Source organism: Xiphias gladius, chromosome 3 (assembly GCF_016859285.1).
Source record: "Xiphias gladius isolate SHS-SW01 ecotype Sanya breed wild chromosome 3, ASM1685928v1, whole genome shotgun sequence".
NCBI classification, from domain to species: Eukaryota; Metazoa; Chordata; class Actinopteri; order Istiophoriformes; family Xiphiidae; genus Xiphias; species Xiphias gladius.
Window position 1 is genome coordinate 23,207,694 of NC_053402.1, and position 17,462 is coordinate 23,225,155.

The 17,462-nt window shown below is 43.2% G+C and overlaps 1 protein-coding gene across 2 annotated transcripts; it reads right to left on the minus strand.

Moving 5' to 3' along the window:
• Positions 1-1,414: 1,414 nt before the first annotated feature.
• On the minus strand, positions 1,415-9,350 carry mmd (monocyte to macrophage differentiation-associated). 2 transcript variants are annotated; one of them, XM_040123994.1, is made up of 7 exons: positions 8,907-9,350; positions 7,646-7,727; positions 7,316-7,476; positions 5,858-5,932; positions 5,652-5,753; positions 4,420-4,489; positions 1,415-3,182 (listed from the first exon to the last, which is right to left on the minus strand). In XM_040123994.1, the coding sequence occupies exons 1-7, from the start codon at positions 8,930-8,932 to the stop codon at positions 2,979-2,981; spliced, it is 720 nt and encodes a 239-aa protein (XP_039979928.1). In that variant the 5' UTR covers positions 8,933-9,350; the 3' UTR covers positions 1,415-2,978. The 2 variants fall into 2 exon arrangements, with proteins under 2 accessions (XP_039979928.1, XP_039979929.1); XM_040123995.1 differs by lacking the exon at positions 8,907-9,350 and adding an exon at positions 8,260-8,792.
• Between the last annotated feature and the right edge of the window lie 8,112 nt (positions 9,351-17,462).

A 17,462-nucleotide genomic window follows, 5' to 3' on the forward strand; every position in this document is an offset into this window, starting at 1 on the left:
GTCGTTTCACTCCGCTCCTCCGTTCAGAGGAGATCACAAGTATCTCCTCTGAGCAGAAACCAATAGGTTTTCCCGCAGCATCAGGTACTGGAAACTGTCAAGGACTGAAAAAATTGGCGTCCTCCATCAGGTTCTTAGTCTGGTTTAATTATTCTTTCAGATCACTTCTATTCTAAGTCAATAAATTGGGACATTTTGCTGATTTTAGTCTTTGTACAGCTACTTTGTATGAGGACATTAAACACGGATGCATTTACAAAATTTGGCTAATTTTAAATAAATACAAAAAAGATTCTGTAGAAAAATCTTTAATTAATGAAGCTAGAATATTGAAAAAGAAAAGCATTGTTTTGAAACTGGTATTGAAGCCTGGTTATCACTGTAGTGAAGTTGGCTTCATTCGCCTGTGGCCAGATTCTCAGTCCTTTTTTGATCAGATGTTTAAATTAGAAAAAAATCAGGCAACTTTGCAAATGTTATATTTTCATTTAGGATAAACTATCTGAAGTGTAGCTGCTTTGACTCAACGGTAAATCAATCTTTAAGACGACTGATGCCTTTGAGAATTTTGGTATATTTCAAGATTTCGTTGTTTTTTTTTTTTGTTATATTGAAAAAAGGCGTCACTCTTGTTTAGGATACCAACGCTCGTATCGACACGTGTAGCAGAAGAGTTAAATTCCCAGCCCTGATAATCAACCAAAAAGTGTCTCTCAAACTGGGAATCAAAAAGTTCTAAGTACCAAAACTTGACATTGAATTGATTGATTCTTAGTCTGGTTCAGATGTTTGATTCGAATAACAATTCTCACTTTAGACTATTTTATTTTGGGCACAATTTTGTTTGGCTGCTTTGTGTATAAGGACAGAATCAAACAAAAAAAAAAAAAAGGGGTTTGTAGAAGAATATTTTGACATGGGTCTCTTTATGAGAGGTATTGGAAAAAAAAAAAAAAGTTTGTATTGTAGTGGAACCGCAACCAAAATCTTCGTGATAGCCAGCCGTGATTATCACCGGTCAATGCTCTAGCCACAGTACGTTAGAGCAAAGAACCCCACTGCAGGTTCTACGCGTCTTCTGCGTCCACTTTCTGTTCTTAAATCCCGACAGAAAGGAGGAAGGCGCACGTCACCCCGGTGTCCCCGCAGGAAACGAGTCTGACTAATGAGGAGCCCGGTTTCCCGCTGAGAGCGACAGTCAGTCGGCGCTGGGAGAATTTAGAAGGAAACCTACACGTGCTCATTATGAACGAGGCTCTGGTCTGGAGGCGCGGACGAGGGGCGTCGTCTTTTTTTTAATTTTCACAACAGAAAGGGGATATTCAGTATAGTGGAGGAGCATTCATGTTTATTCAGCACCATTAACAGCCAATGGAACAGACAAGAAGCAGTTTGGTCCCCCCCCCCCCCCCAAAAGGCCAGGATCATGTAATCCACAGAACAAACAACAGAATATACAAACATTACAAAACAGAGTGGTTAAGGAAATTATTTCATCAAGAGCCACGATTTAAAAATTATGCAACGATTCAGCTCAACATATCACTAAAAGGAAAGTGAGAGAAAGGTAATTTTATGAGTCAGGAGCCAACGAGCAACTTTACAAAACCAAGAGCGTGAGACAAAAAGAACGTGGAGGTTTCTGCAACGATCAAACCCACTTCAGAATACGGACAGGAAACGCTGTTCGTCACAGTGGCGAAAATCAAAAACAGAGGGAGAGACAGAATCAGCGGAAGTGTAATACTGGAATACAGTACTTCACGCTGTTCACATTACAAACCCAGTGGAACGATGCTGTTTTCATCGTACCGCCTGAGCCCACCCTCTCTCCCCTTTGGCTCACTGAGAAAAATCCCACCCGACCTGCGTCGCCTCCTGAAAGCGTTGTGAATCACCAGAAGGGGGCGCTAAATAATACTACCAGGATCAACTGTGGTTCTCAGAGAACTGAGGAATGCGTTTGGATTCAAGTCAGAAGCAAAGAAGGTGGACAAAAGAGTGGGAATCTGGATCAGAGGGGTTGAAAATGCAACCACTATTTGAAAAACAAAAACAAAAAACAAAACGAAAAAACATAATAATAATAATAATAATAATAACAATAATACTAAAAAATAAAGAAAATGAGAAAACAAATGACCAACTTCCGTCTTTTCCTTTTGACTTCACACTACTGATTAGTAGTGTGAAGTCAACTGAGTCCGCGTGCAAGTGCCTCTTCCATACGCTACATCTTTTGGTAAAGTATGGAAAGTTGGCATTGAGTGTCTGCTCAGATTCCTACTATTTAGTTCCTGATTTTTAATCAAATTTTTGCCAGTTTGAATCCATTTAACTTTGGCAAAGTTCCTGAACTGCTACTCGTGTCTCGAAAAAACCAACCTTTGGCTTCCTTTGTTAAATTAAAAAAAAAAAAAAAAAAGGGTTTGTAGAGAAATGTTTACACTTTTCAAACGTGAAGCATCAAATAAAAACACTACAATTTGTCCTGCAACTCAAGCAACATAATCGATACCAGTACTGACACCCAGCCCAGATACGGAAAAGAGCTGAGTTTTAGCACCTCATATCCCCAGTGTTCAAGTCACCGACTGAAATGGATGAGTGTCCAGGTTTTGACAAACAAATGACCCGAAAATGTGGAATGTGGCTCTTTTCAAGTGATACAAAAGACTGCTATCAAATTTCTCAAATACTCACGAATGTGCCGAAGTTAAGCTTAGAGTAAAAAGTCAAAATCCCCTCCCTCGCTGTCAGGTTTCTTTTTTAGACTGAAGTCGTACAAAACAGCTTTTAAAGTAGCTTCTGTTGGTCGGGGAGACGCTGAAAAATCTGTTCTCCTCCACACTAGAAAACAGTAAACAATTCACGGTCAGTGTTTTCGTAAACTTTTCGGCTGTCGCCGCAGCTTCAGTGGGCAGTTGAAGGAGTCAGTGTGCAAGCGCCTCTGCTCAGGGGAACGGGCCCCGCCGTGGTCACGAGTCGAGGAGGGTGTCGGCACCGGGAGCCTTGTAGAGGTATTTCCAGATGGCGTAGTAGTGCACGGCCGCGGCCAGCGCCACGAACACGTGCCAGATGGCGTGGGCGAAGGGGATGACGCCGTCGCTCTTGAAGAAGAACACACCGAGGCAGTAGATGAGTCCCCCGCAGGCCAGCTCGTGAAGCCCCTCAGTGTTGCTCTGCAGAATGCATAAAGCCAGGGAAAATAAAAGACATGTTACATAACAAAACAACTCTCCAGCCCTCTACTAATTCTGACTGGATTGACTGCGTAGTGTGTCTACATTGTAAAATGACATAATTAAGTTGATAATGCCACCACACACACACACACACACTCAGGAAAAGGAAAAAAAAACAAAAAAAACAAAAGGGTTGCTGACACACACTACTGTCAAACAAAGTACTGCAAAAAAGAAAATGATTTTCTGATATAAAGTTGAAAAGCAAAAATGTAAAAGTGCTGGAAAGGCTCCAACGATTAGCTGAGAAAAATAAAAAAAACTTTCCCATCTAACTTTGTGAACAGCTTCTTAAAGTTTTCCCATTTTGAACTGACGACAGGATCCAGAGATATTTGTCAGATGCACAACACAGGACGTCCAGTGAAACGTAAAGAGAAAAGAGTTACAGGGCTAAGCAGAAGGCAACAAAGCAAAATGTGCAATAGAAAAAAAAATAAAATAAAAAACCATATTCCAGCCTTCCTTACAAAAACTATGGTAAATTAACTGTGTTGAAAAATGGTGTCAAACAATGTGCAAAGCGAGGAGTTAAGATAAATGCTACATAGAAAAAAATATGCACTGCACATTGGCTGTGTATTGATTGGAGTGGGGGAGTTAGGGCACTGTGTGGGTTTCCCTACGTGGGGCCCTGTCAGGATCTGAGTTCAGGATCAGTGGGTTCAGTTGCCGAGCTAGCGCAGGGTTGACAACTACGCTTGTTTAAATTACTCTCTATCGAAATATAAGGCTGCTGTTTTCACTGAAACCAAGACAGCAGCAGAAATTAAAACACAGATTTGCAATGAAGAGGCACGACTGAGAGACCCCCCCCCCCCAACATACAAGAGATTAAGGAGCAAACCTGAACAATGACATGGATACATTTTATGTTTATTCATTGCACCGACTTTAAACCCTGTTAAATCAAATTCCTCATTTTACATTGACGCCCTAAACCTTCAACAACGCCCCATGAGGTTGCGTATGCCCCACTAGCATCAGCAAGAAGAGGAAATCTCTCTCTCTCACACACACACACACACACACACACACACACACACACACACACACACACACACACACACACACACACACAGCTGCAGCAGCCTGTTGAGCCGCTGGGCGGAAGAAGTGACATGTGATGATTCAGGACATGTTAATCAAGTGAATGTGACTGTAAATAAGTTACCATTGACGTCACTACAGATGCAGGGAAAAATCCCATCGTCAAATAGAAGGCCAGCTCGACAAGTTTATACCTGTGAAGACATCAAATTAAAAAAAAGCTTAAAAGGAGAAGCAACAAACGGTGTTAACAGTCAGTAAGGGTGCGTTACTGTGACTACAGATAAAACCAAACCTGCCTTACAGCTTCTATGACTCCACATTATCAAAACAGATCAGTCTGACAACAAACAGTCAGTCAGAGAGAGAGAGAGGGTGTGTGAGTCTGATGGTATAAGTAGAAAATAATAATAAAAATTAAGAAGTCATTTTTATAACATGACATATGGATATATGCTTCATTTCTCCTTCATTTTACTCCTTTTGTTATTCATGTGATTTTTTTTTTTCTTAGTTATTTTATTTTAGTAGCTGTAACTAACGATTTTTCCATTATGGATTAATCCGTCAATTATTCTCTCAATTAATCCATTAATTGGTTTCATCTATAAAATGTAAGAAAACGGTAGAAAATGACTAAGACTAAGAAAAGATTAATTAAAACCAGGAAATATTCTAATTCAAGGAGATAGAAGTAGAGTTTGGTCCATTTTAGGTTTTGCCGGTCCGGTCAGGTCCGGTCCAGGAGCTTAAACCGGTTTATTTTTACGCGAACCGGCTGAACCGACATTTGTCCTTATGAAAGGTTCTGGCAAGTTAAAAAGCAGCCTACATCAGCAACCTGTGCCGGCACTAAATCCAACTTGCACAGAGTTAGTAACAAGTAATAGGACAACGTGGTTAACAGTACATTATGTTTGTTTATAAACAATTTACTGCCGAGCCGAGGAGACATGGCAGACTTAGTGTCGAAAAAGTTTTATTTTATCTCTTATTTTTGACGTTTACAAGATGAAAAGTTGAGGTGAACGGTTGTTCTGAGAAATAAAAACTTTTTACTGTTAGTTGACACACCAGCTGAGTCAAGTGCGCCACCAAGTGGTAAAATTCAGTGCACCGGTACTGTCCGGTGTTTGACTTAATATCAAACCACTTTTTTTTTGTAATTTCTCATTAAATAGTTAATCATTTGATCGTTATCTAATTGTTACCAAAATGTAAACTTCGGCAAAAAACAATGTTTACAAGACGTCTCGCTGGCTTGTCTAACAAGCCAGTGAGTTACAGTCTGACTTTCTTACACTTCACTTCCTAGTTTCTCCTACATACGCAAACCGCTTGACGATCCAAACTCACTTTTCGTGGTAGTTGAAGACATAGACGGTCCCAGCAGCAGCCATGAGCCACACAAACCAGCGCATGTGTGCTGCTAGAGGACCCAGTTCCCGCAGGTTTAACCTGAGTAGGGAGAAAGAAAATGGCACGTGCACCAGTGTCAGGTCTCCATATGTGAGAAGATACAAATCCTTCTGAGTATATACTGACCCCTGTCTGACACTCACCAAGGTGTGTAGGAGGCAGCAATGAAGAAGTAGATGACCACTCTGTCACACATGTGGAAGCAATGTTCCACAGACCTGAAACAAACAAAACAAAAACAAAAAACAAACAAAAAAACAGGTGAACAAGTAATTATTTTATTTTATTTTATTTATCTTATTTATTTTTTTTACAGTCGAGGTCTCTGATGTGCAAAGCAGAAACCTTATTTGAATGTTCATGCAGGGAAAAGAACAACCCTCTGGTTAACAGGAAGTCGGGTTTCCACTGGAGGAGCTGAGTGTTAAAAGTAGTGTCTGAACAAGCAATAAAAAGTGGAACACAAACAGAAAGTCCTTTTTGCTCTGCGGTAACATGACGTGAACGCAATTATACTGTATTAATGTGACTGAGTTAGACAGATCCCACACACTGAAATAAATTTGCAGACCCTTCATGTGCTTCAAAATACGCTTTTGATACTGCCCAACATTGGTCTGTGTCACAGAGTCTCAAAAACTGTATAAAATGTCAGATTCATTATCTACTTTACTCGTTTTTGATCACATAGTTCCTGATTTTAATCTAGGTTTGGTTTTCTTGGGGTTTTTTTTGCTAATTTTAGTCAATATTTAACTTGGGTCTTGAACTGCTTGTGTTTCAGCAACATTTAACAATAAGAACTTCGGCTTCTTTTGTAAATTTAAAAAAAATGGCTTTACAGAAAAACGCTTAAGTTTCTAAAAGTGAGGTATCAAAAAATTACCGTTTTGGTATCAGTACTGAAACTCAGAAGAATTTCATACATATCTGCAGCCATAGCTGTCCGATAGCACTAATAAGGTCCAGTATTGTGCATCTGTCACAACAACACAGCATCTAAACAGTTTAAGCAAAAGAAAAACACACAATAAACAATGAAGGAAACAGCAAAAACACGCTGAAAAAGAATTTCGAAGAAGCAAAGGCAGCGTTGATAACGGACACCAGGGGTTTTTCTATTTTACAAAAAGGAAAAACATATCATCAAAATGATGAAGTTAAGAGTTTATCCGTTGAACACAGTGCGCAACAGAGGCGGCAAAGGTTTGATCTGAACCTTGAAACCAAATAATGGCGTTCCGGGAAGAAAACAAAGCCACAGGCAAAGCTCAGGAATGCAAAAAGATGAACGCGTCCAAGTCAACAGCGAAGTGACAGTGTGGTTTATTCCCAGCGGGGACAGAGATATTAGTTCTACTCTCACCACTGGAAACTAGAGACCAGCTGTACCGTATACTATTACTCTCACTCTAAATATTACAACAGGAGTAGCTGATTGTTTGTGGCACCTGCTCTGCTGTCAGGTCTGTGTCCTTGTGCATTACGTGTACGCTTATGCAAGTATGTCCTGTATAGAGTACATGGCTTCATGACAGCCTGTGCTTGTACATGTCAGTCTTGGTTTTCTGCCAGTTTGTCATCCCTTCGCTTCTCCTAACCTCATGTGGCTCTTCTTCCAGGTGATGATGTGAAACACGGTGGAGACCAGGAAGAGAGCACAGAGGCCCATGCCGTACACCCAGGCTGTGAACCTCTCCCAGTGGTTGTCGGACAGACGGTGCAGCAACGCCATGCCCACAAAGGCCGGCACAATGAGGAGCTGCAGGGACGACAATCAAATCACAGAACCGTAAAAAAAACAAACCAAAGCGAAACAACAACAAAAAAAAAAAAAACCTGCAGATCAGTTCGTAGATATTCTGGCCTACTTTAATACTATAGACAAAAAAAAAAAAAAAGACAAAAAAAGATAAATACAAGCCACTCACTGCATGAGTGTAGCAGTTTGCAGCATGCTCATAGCAGGTGGGCTGGTAGCGGCAGTTAGCAGAGGCCCGTCTGTTCATAAACCTGAAACACACAAATAAACCAAACAGAAACATTAACAACTATGGCGGGCTGACTGTGCACCCTACGGCTACTCTCCGACAAGGACCTTTGTTCTCAATCGGTCCTTATCGAGACACGGACTGGTGTGAATGTTGATTTAAGGATGTAAGTTAGCTTCCAGTATTCATTACAATAAGGCAAATAAAGGGTAAAGGTATTGCGATTCCTTTATCTGCATTACACACTCATACACTGTTTACATAGGCAGAGAGAGATTGATCAATAGGTAGATAGGTAGCACAAAAACAAACATTGTGAGGACACCCGAGGGGGAAGAGGTGAAATAAAATTAAAAAACAACCCGTAAAATAATAAAATAAAAATTTAACTAGATACTGAAGACCATACTCTTACCGCTCGTGTACAATGACAGTAATACGCTGCACTTTTTTTTGAGACTTAACTTGACTTTGTGTCAGTTTGTTTTGCTGATTTTTTTTTTTTTGTTTGAGAAATGACCATTCGAACAAACAACACATATTTCTATCATAACCTTAAAAAAAGCATATTCACAACTCTGCCCAAGGCGATCGCTCTCACTCAGGTTTGTGATCACAGACATTTATGAAATGTCCACAAAACAGAGGTCCACACACTGCATGTACTACTGGTTAACATGACAGTTAGAGCTGAAAAATCACATTTGTCATCGTCAGTCATCTGTCTTCCGTTGATTTGGTCCGTAACATGTCAGAAAACGCCCATCACAACCAAGAAATAGTCCAACACCCAAAAGACATTCAATTTACAATAATATAAAACAGAAAAGCAACAATCCTCATTGTCTGAAAAGCTGAAACCAGTGAATTAATTTTCTGTAACCGACCTATATATTAATTAAAAAATGTTTTAGCCCTAGTTTAATTATATTCACCATTTTCTGTTCTAAAGCTGACACATTACATTTAAATTTTAAAAGCGCCTTAGTTTGAAGTTTCCTTTTGTGCATGTTATTATAGACCTGAGTGGAAAAAACAGCTTTGTGGTAACGGGCAACGTGAAGAACGGTGTAACTAACCACTACCGACTGGCTTGACATTCATTTCAGCGGCGTTTTTATTTTATTATTTTTTTTTTCCACTGACAGCCCCCCAAAAAACATCATCATTTTTTACAGCCGGATTATCCGATTTCACCCACCTCTGAAAGCTGTTCACCCTCTTCATCTCACTGCCTTATGAACCGCAGGGAGCAAGACAAACCAAAAAAAAAAAAATTCAGCAAAAAGCCAGCAAAACAAAAAGAGCTACGAAGCCCTTGGTTTACAAAAGGGAGAAGTAAAACATTAAACTGTCCTGACAAGCCGGAGGAAACGGAAGGCCTAGCATGAGCTAGTCAGCTAGCGTTATGCTACTCATAAGCTAACTTTCATTACAGCTACAAGGCACCGGCCGCATTAATTCTCCCACCACAGAGGCTCCATTTTAGCCTTTTTCTTAAAACCATCCTGCAGCAAAATACCGGCTCACTCCCTTTTCTCTAAGCCAGAACTATCCATGAGCGACCAGCGGCAGCCGAGACGAACCGAGGAGACCCCCGCAAGCGAGAAGACCCCCGCCGGTCGGTGACGAGCTGCTCCCCGCGGAGCCGCTCAACTAAAATACGATTTTTTTTTTTCTCTGTGCCCCGCCGCCCATACGGTGGCGAGATGTTGACTGGCGGCGGTTTCGGCCAATCGGCGGCGCCACGACCGGCGCACCGGCCAATCATAGGTCGGGCAGGCGGTATCCCGTGAGAGGGGCGTGACAGTGCCATTCTGCATATGCAAATGGTGAGAGACTGAGAGCGCGACCGTCCACGGGAGACCGGCAGGAGCGCGGTCGGAGGAGTAGACGCGGTGCCGCTGGGAAGAGTTTTTGGGTCCCGGTCCCGTTTCCGTTTTTGTCGTGTCCGCCGGCGGCCCCGGTGTGCGGCCGAAGCTGCTTCCCTCGAGCTCGCCTTAGACGTCGCGTCGCGCGCGGCCGGCGTCCCGCTGCAGACATGCAGCGACAAGCAGACGCAGCGTCACGCGGCGGAGAGCACGGGCGTGACGTGGTTCGATGACTGGTGACCTGTGAGAAACCCGGGACCCACTTTTAATGGCTTTGGTAGCGTTTTTTAAAAGGCAGGACCGGCGGCTTATTGAAAAAAAAGTGGGATCCGACGGCCTTTGTAAATGTGTGGGGGGGGGGGGCAACAGCAAAACGGATTCCTCACAACCTGGCAACCTGAAATTATTGACTTCTGACTGACCCGTAAAGCGTCAGCAAACGTTGTATTAACCATCGACAAGGATCATAAGTTAAGGGGGACGAATTAGAAAGCGGTGGACATCTGTCTGATCCAAAAAAAACAAATACAAAAAAAGCCTTCACACTTTATGTTGTCCCATGAGGTTAAGCTTGATCGGAGGCTGAAAGACTAGACGAAAGTGGCGCTGTTAAATTTAGCAGGTTACATTGGGGGCAAGAAAAACAGCGAGGACAGACGGGAGATCCTGAATTTGGCGTCAGCAGAACTCCCACGAGGCACAGGAGACACATGGGTCTGGAGAGGAACCCGAGGTCCCCCTGGCGACAGACGTGCGGCGGACGAGCGTCGCGGCGATCGATGTTGAATTTCGCTCTTTTTTCAGCCGGATCCGCCAAAAGTTACACCCAAACAAGGCGCCTTCTCGGAGCAAGTTTCGCCTTTCTTCGGGTGTTTAACACGGTCCCGACTCAGTAAAAGTCTCAAATTTTGACATTCCCGCTATTTATTTACTTTTGGTGGTCAGATTCTGTGCGTGCGCCCGTCACACAAGCACGTCCCTTTTGGACAGAGGAACTTCTTGTCGCACGTTATTTGAGAAGTCCCCTCGCAGATGTGGAGGCTGGAGACGCCGACCGGCTTACGCTCGGCACGGAAGGGGAACCAGCCGATGCTGCGGCTCACCTCTAATTTCTTTTCTTTCTTTATTCCTTTCTTAATTCTTTTTTAATGTATTCACAGCTCAACTCTCTGACATTTGATTCTTGCCGAAGACACACACACACACACACACACACACACAAAAAAAAAAGCGGCCCGGCCAGACAGTGAACTGCTGCTGCAACGGCCCAGTTGTGCAACAGCGCTGTAACTTGGTCAGCGACTCTCGAGACCAGAGCTCAATCCTCGGGCTTGACGAGACCCAAATGCGCTGAAGCCTGAGCGCGTTTTTCTCTCACAAATGGGTTTCGTTTATTTATTTATTTATTGAGATTACGAAGAAAGGACGAGCATGTATCAGCAATTCGAAGAGGAACGGCGCACTGTACCACATAAGGGTATCTGGGCCTTTGTGGTACACACACACACACACACACACACACACACACACACACGCTGTACCAGTAAGAGCAGAGAATGGGACTGATCCAGATGAAGAGAAAGAGCTCATTGTCCATCTCCGACGGGTGAACGCCGGGGGCCACGTGTCAGCGGACAGCGGCTCCTCGTCTCTGGCTCGGCTCTGCCTTTTTGCGGCCTCACCAACGCCGGCAACGCGACGCAGACCCGAGAGCGGCGGCTCGCGGTGGCCTCCTGAGCCGCTGCTCCGTCGACGACCGCGGTTCCTCTCACGTCACACGAGCCAGCCGCGTCAGTTCGCGCTTTTTGTGTGACCGTGAACCACGGCGTTTGGTTTCATCCAGGTCTTCGAGGGTTCACGGTAGGATCCATTCGTTCTTTAGAGTAAAATTTATCCATCAGCCTCGTTAGAAATGCGACATCACATCCTTTTCCGAGCTTAGCGCGGAGCATTTTCTCCGGCTGGAAGGGCTAATGCCAATGCGAGTGTACCATGACCTCACCTGACGCCCCGCCTGGCTGGTGGATTTACTTGGCTGAAGATAAGGAGTCTGGTCGACGCAGGGATAGGTTTAGGTCGGCTGCTGTAGAGAACCAGTCAGGGCGGTCAACAAATGGCGAGAGAAATGTCGAGAAATCAGAGCGGGGAGGTTGAAAGAATTGGACTTTGCTATTTGTGCTGAAATTGGAGATTCAACCTCAGTTACTGGATGAAGATTAAATTCTGTATTTTGTAAAGAAAAATATTTTACAGGGATGGTTGTGATTTCGTCTTCTGTATCTGGATTCTTTGGTACTAATTCCTGTTGTAAAGTCACTGATGGATTGGGACACTTGCCCTGTCTTTTCTCCAAACTCACATTGTTCCCCCCACAGCCCTGAGACCCTTTTCCTTCCCTCATTCCTGTTTCATGTGGTAGGGAAGGTACCGTGTCGCCAATTCCATGCATGTAAAAATGGTTTGCATCGGCATCCGAGTCGCAGCCATGTCTGCAAATCTCACATTCTCTCGTGCTATATCGACCATGCGCAGTATTTCTAAACCCAACTTGAGTTGTCCGGTTACGTAAATGCAGACTTGGTATCAGGTCTCCTGTAACCATGACCTTGTTTTATTCTTCTCTACCTGCCCACCAGTTGCCCCAGGCCCTTTCCCTCCCTTGCCAGTCACCGAACCACCCGCCCCCTCATTCCCTCGTCCGGCTCCCCGGCACACGGATACCAGCCACCCTGACCCTCCCGGTTGCCACCTCGCCCGCGTTGATCATCGGCTCGGCTCCAGCCATTTCCCTTCCTCTTGGCTGCTCATCTGTATACGCAGGAAGCGTTTAAAACATCTGCCGTATAATACTGCAGGGAGTAAAATATTTGTACTGACCCTCTGATTTAAAAAAAAAACAAAAACAACGTATGAATAGCAGCAATTTTCTGAATCATAAAGCATCTAATCTTCCTGATAACTGGGGGGTTAGTGCGAGGACATGCTAACGTTGTCTGAAAACAATCTCATCGTCGCGTGAGGGTCAGAAACCTGCTGGCCTGTCTCCAGTGTCCTTAACTTTACCTCCCAGCTGCTCAGCTCCAAGATAAGCAGTCATATAATTTAAATCCTGAGCGCACGAACACACCCAAACACACACACACACAAAAAAAAACACTACAACCATCCACAAATAAATACTACGGTCTCCTGAAATACACGTTCTGTGGATGACTGGAGCAAACGTGCTGCCGTCAGTATAACATCTTCGGCTGGTCCTGTCGGACGAACACACTCTATAGGCGGGAATGCCTTAGAATAAAAGAGGCTTTATGTCCACACGTGACACAGGGTTAAACGGCTCTGTAACAGGTTTACCGTTTCACGCTAGAATGCGCTGCCCATAGTTTACCTCCAGTGGGGAACCGGGGGTTGAGGTAGTGAACGCTGAGGAGATGTATCCGATTTCACAATCAACTGTGTGGCAAAGTGAACACTAACTGTAGGACCTGCCGGGGGGAAGCGGCCCTCGGCGTAAAAACAGCAGTGCTTTAAAGGTGACTGTGACGGTAAAGGCGCTGCAGGAATTCAGAAAAATAAATAAATCAAGAACTTTTTTGTACGCAACCTCTGAGTTGATTGAATTTTAAAGAATTAAATATCCACATACATATGTACCAGTTAGATTTAGATCAGACTATTACATATTTCATATTCCTTCACTATGTTAAAGTCCCAGTTTTATTAATGTCCATCTGAACACATAACCGAGGGGTGTGTTCAGGTCAGGAGCTTTGCTGCTGCACTTTTTTCCGCCGCACCCAGGTTAATTAATCTTGCAGCTAACGAGCTGAGCCTAGCGTGCTCTATAGTGGAAAGCGCGCTGACGCTCATGGCCGAGGATTACTGTGTGCGCCGAAGCATGGCTGCCTTCCTCCGCTCGCCTCACCGGTCCTGTGACGAAAACACTTAGAACCGGGACAGTGTGTTTTCCATCGTGTCCGCATCTGTTTGGACTACTTCAGAAGGATTTGGAGGCCAAAACTGTGAAGCTGCCCTTAACCAGTATTCACATTCACTAATGCTGAAAAAAATATCACTTACAGCACAAAATGTCCCAGATACTACTGGTATGGCATGCCACTCATCCACTGTGTCTGGTCCCTTTATGGTTGTTTTGCATCTCTTTGCGGTCCCGGGGGGCCCGCTGACTCGTTGGGCCCCTGACCATCAAGTGGTAACACCAATAAAATATATATTCCTGCTTTCAGGCACGTTGCCATAATGGTACAGTAGAACCAATACAGTTTAAGAGCGGGTTCTATATTTTGTCATAATGACACTGCATTGCATTTATTTTAGCAGACGACTCTGACTGGCCTTCATTCAAGGCATGTTTTAACACACATTTCTTATTTTTAAATCAAATTTAGGAGAAAAAAACAAACATTAATCGATGGAGAGAAAACATGATCAAATTAGGTCCATTGTCTGATATACAGCTTTTTTATAGTCAAATACAATCAGCTGCGGCGCTATTTCGATCATTTACAGATGTTATTAATTACAGATGTTAACAGCACCGCTCTGACTGGGAAACGGTTTTTCCTCCTCTAGTGTTTTTTCGCAAAGGCCGATAATGTCATACCTTAAACTCCCAGCACCCACATTAATTGTCAAGCGGTGAGGATGCTTTTCTAAAAAAAAAAAAGAGGGGAAAAAAAACAAAAGAAACAAAATCAAATCGTTTGTTGTGTTTAATTGTGTGTTGGCACTATTCCATAAAACAAAATGAAGGGGAACCATGTGTTTCCATTCTTTGATTAGAGCAGCAGCCTGGGCTGGTCCCATGATAAAAGTTTTAACCCAGTCGGTCTTTGAGCTAACATTATTCATGGCTACACAAACACATCTCTGTCTTTGAAACAGGGGTCTTTTTTTTTTTTTTTTTTAGTTCTCATGGTATTAAGACAAATATGGTACTTTTTTTTGAGAGAGAAGAATTCCCCCGGCTGTTTAGCTGCTAGGAGGTACGGCTGGGATGGAGCTCAGTTGATAAATTACAGTAAGCCTCCCGTCCGGTCTTTACTGGAATAGCACAACATATGAGACGTTAAATTGAGAAAAGCATGCAACGGAAGAGCCCATTGAGCCATTTAAAGTGACAAGAGATTCGTCATTTGTCTCAATTACACAATGTATTTACCATTGGCTAATCTTTGCGAACTTTACGAAGAATATTTTCGGCCTATTTTATGAATGAGATCCATTTACAACAGGTTTCCCAGAAGCAGGATTACATGGGGCTCCATCCCGGTTTCAGTAAGAGTTCTTAGAGCTATGAGATCTATTTCTGTTGAGTGTTGGCAGCACAAACCGAGGCTGTAATCACAGTCTGTTGAATAATCATGAGCCGGGGCAGATAACCGCTCCTTATCCTTATGTATTTTCTTTGAGTTAGATAGCACTATCACTTATGTGTATACTTGTGTGTTTCTGGACGGCACGAGAGCCAAGAGCCAGAAAAACAAATAGCACTGATGGAGGTGAACCTGAGTGGACGGAGTCAGAGGGCAACAAGCAAACACGGAGCTAGAGACAAAGGTCTGATCAAAAACTAAAAACAACATATATGGATATCTACTACTTTCCATGTTTTACTCATTAGCGGTCATGGTGGTTGTCACTTGCATAGTTAGCACGCTGAATTAGCCTCGATACCTCCATAGATCAGAACTGTCTCAGTTTGAGAGCTAAGCTAACTAGATAAAACAACATACTTTGGGCATATCTTCAGGTATTAACAAGAGCATGAATTAACACATCGCGATATACTTTATATACTAGGCCTCTTAATATTAACGTCCAGGTTACCCACTGCGGTTAAACTCAACCAGTGGGATTATTTCTGCCTCCGGAAAACCCCTGTCCGCGGGAAACATTTGTTTAACTAAAATAAAAGCCGACCCGTTCCAAGTAGCAGGTTCACTGACACTTGCCCGGGTGACTTTGCTGGGCAACGCCCCGAACAGGTCATTGTACGTCGGACCGCTGAGTCCCAGCTCTGTTCTACGTACTAATAATGCTTTCACGCTGGTAAAGAGACAAAAGTAAGTACACTAAAAGTCAAAGACTTTGGAAATTAAACGTGTCGGTGCACAAAATTTTTTTGAGCGCGCTGTTGATAGACACTGATGCTGCATTCGTGTTACATGTGACGAAAAAACTCAGGCTAACGTGAAGCATCTGTTTTTTGTTCGGTTTTCAGCTCTGTATTATTTTGGCACCAATTGTACCTGGATGTTGACATTGAATATTTTTTTATAATTTGGAAACTGGTAATTATGTCAAATCCAACATGGCATAAATGGTCATGGTATAAGCCTGGCAAGCTAGGCTGCCTAGCATAGGCCTTATTTCAGTTATCAGGAGATGCACTATGTTATGATTAATATACAGTAAATATAGATATGATATACAATATATAACACTACATATGCTTGATGAGATTAGCTTCCAGATGTCTACGTCTCATTACTTTGGTGGATCGTAGGCTCAACTCACTGATTTTTCTTCCTCCGGAAGAGACTTGGAAACGTTTGATTAAAACTGCAAGTGGGGGCCTTTTTTCCAAGAGGCTGGCTCAGTGAATTATCTCCATGTCTTCGTTGAGTAAATCCCAGGAAAGGCTCTTTTTTTAGTCAATGTTTCAGATTCGAAAGGCTTTGAGATTTCTCTCAGCGCAGTTATCCCGACAGCTCAGTAAAACCTCCTTCGTGGAACAAGTCCCCTGCTTTCATTTCAGACCCTCTGACCCCTCTAACGGGCCAACTAATCGGTCTGACTCGCCACAGATTACAGCATGATGATGCACGCAAGATGAACACAATGAATGACCCCGTCAAACTGTTTGGTAGGAGCTGGTAGGAGCAGAAAAGCAGATGCCAAATATAACTGAAGTTAGGTAGTTGCAGATGCCCCTGAAAGGATGAATACTGAGGGCGTTAAAGGCAAAACTGATCATAACAACTTATCATCAAGACTTAACGGGCAGTTTATTGATCCTGAACTCGGAAAAACTTTCATGTACACCGTCAACATGACAGTAGCTTTATGGCACCTGCAGACTTGATAAACCATATCTGCACTTGAGTAAAAAAAAAAGAAGCAATACGAGAGACAAAGGACAACCCGTCCAAAGTTCAAGCCTTCCTTTATGTGGGTTGTCTGCTCATCATCTTCACCGACATCGACGAACAACAGGTAAAGTTTTAGTTTCTGGCACTGTGGCAGGGAAGTGGAGCACTGACTCGATCAAAGGGTTAACATCTTCCTGTGTGGGTGGGGTGATTAGAAACAGACGTCTCAAAATAAGAATCTAGACACGTCGGGTCGGGACCTTGATCGGCGTGCTTTCACCCAACCGTCCGCCGCTTTGACAGCCCCATCCATGCACACCATGCTTCCTTGAGTTATGTAAGAGGTTAAAGTCTGTCCAGACTTAACCAAAAGTTGAACACTAATTCCTTAAAATGCTAGCCAATCAAAAGCAATGAATCTTTGATTTCAATAGAGTAGTTAAGTTGGAGAGAATAGTTTTATCTACATGTTGGGGAAGAACAAAGTCCAAAGACAACAAGGTGCAACGAAGGCACTGGTTTTTTTCGTAAAGGCTCATTGAAATTCTAAGGAGTCACAGATGTTAAGACACTAACTGAGTTTCTCCTCTGCTACACTTCTCTGAATGTTTTCCTAACCCTAACCTTAATCCTAAACCTCTCTCTCACTCTGTCGGTCAACACAACACAACAGAAAGGCCCTCTTTATTCCTTGTGCTTTATCAGCTGTGACATTTCCTCTGCAGAGCAGACCGCAGGCTTTGGCTTGAGATCCTTGAGATAAAGAGG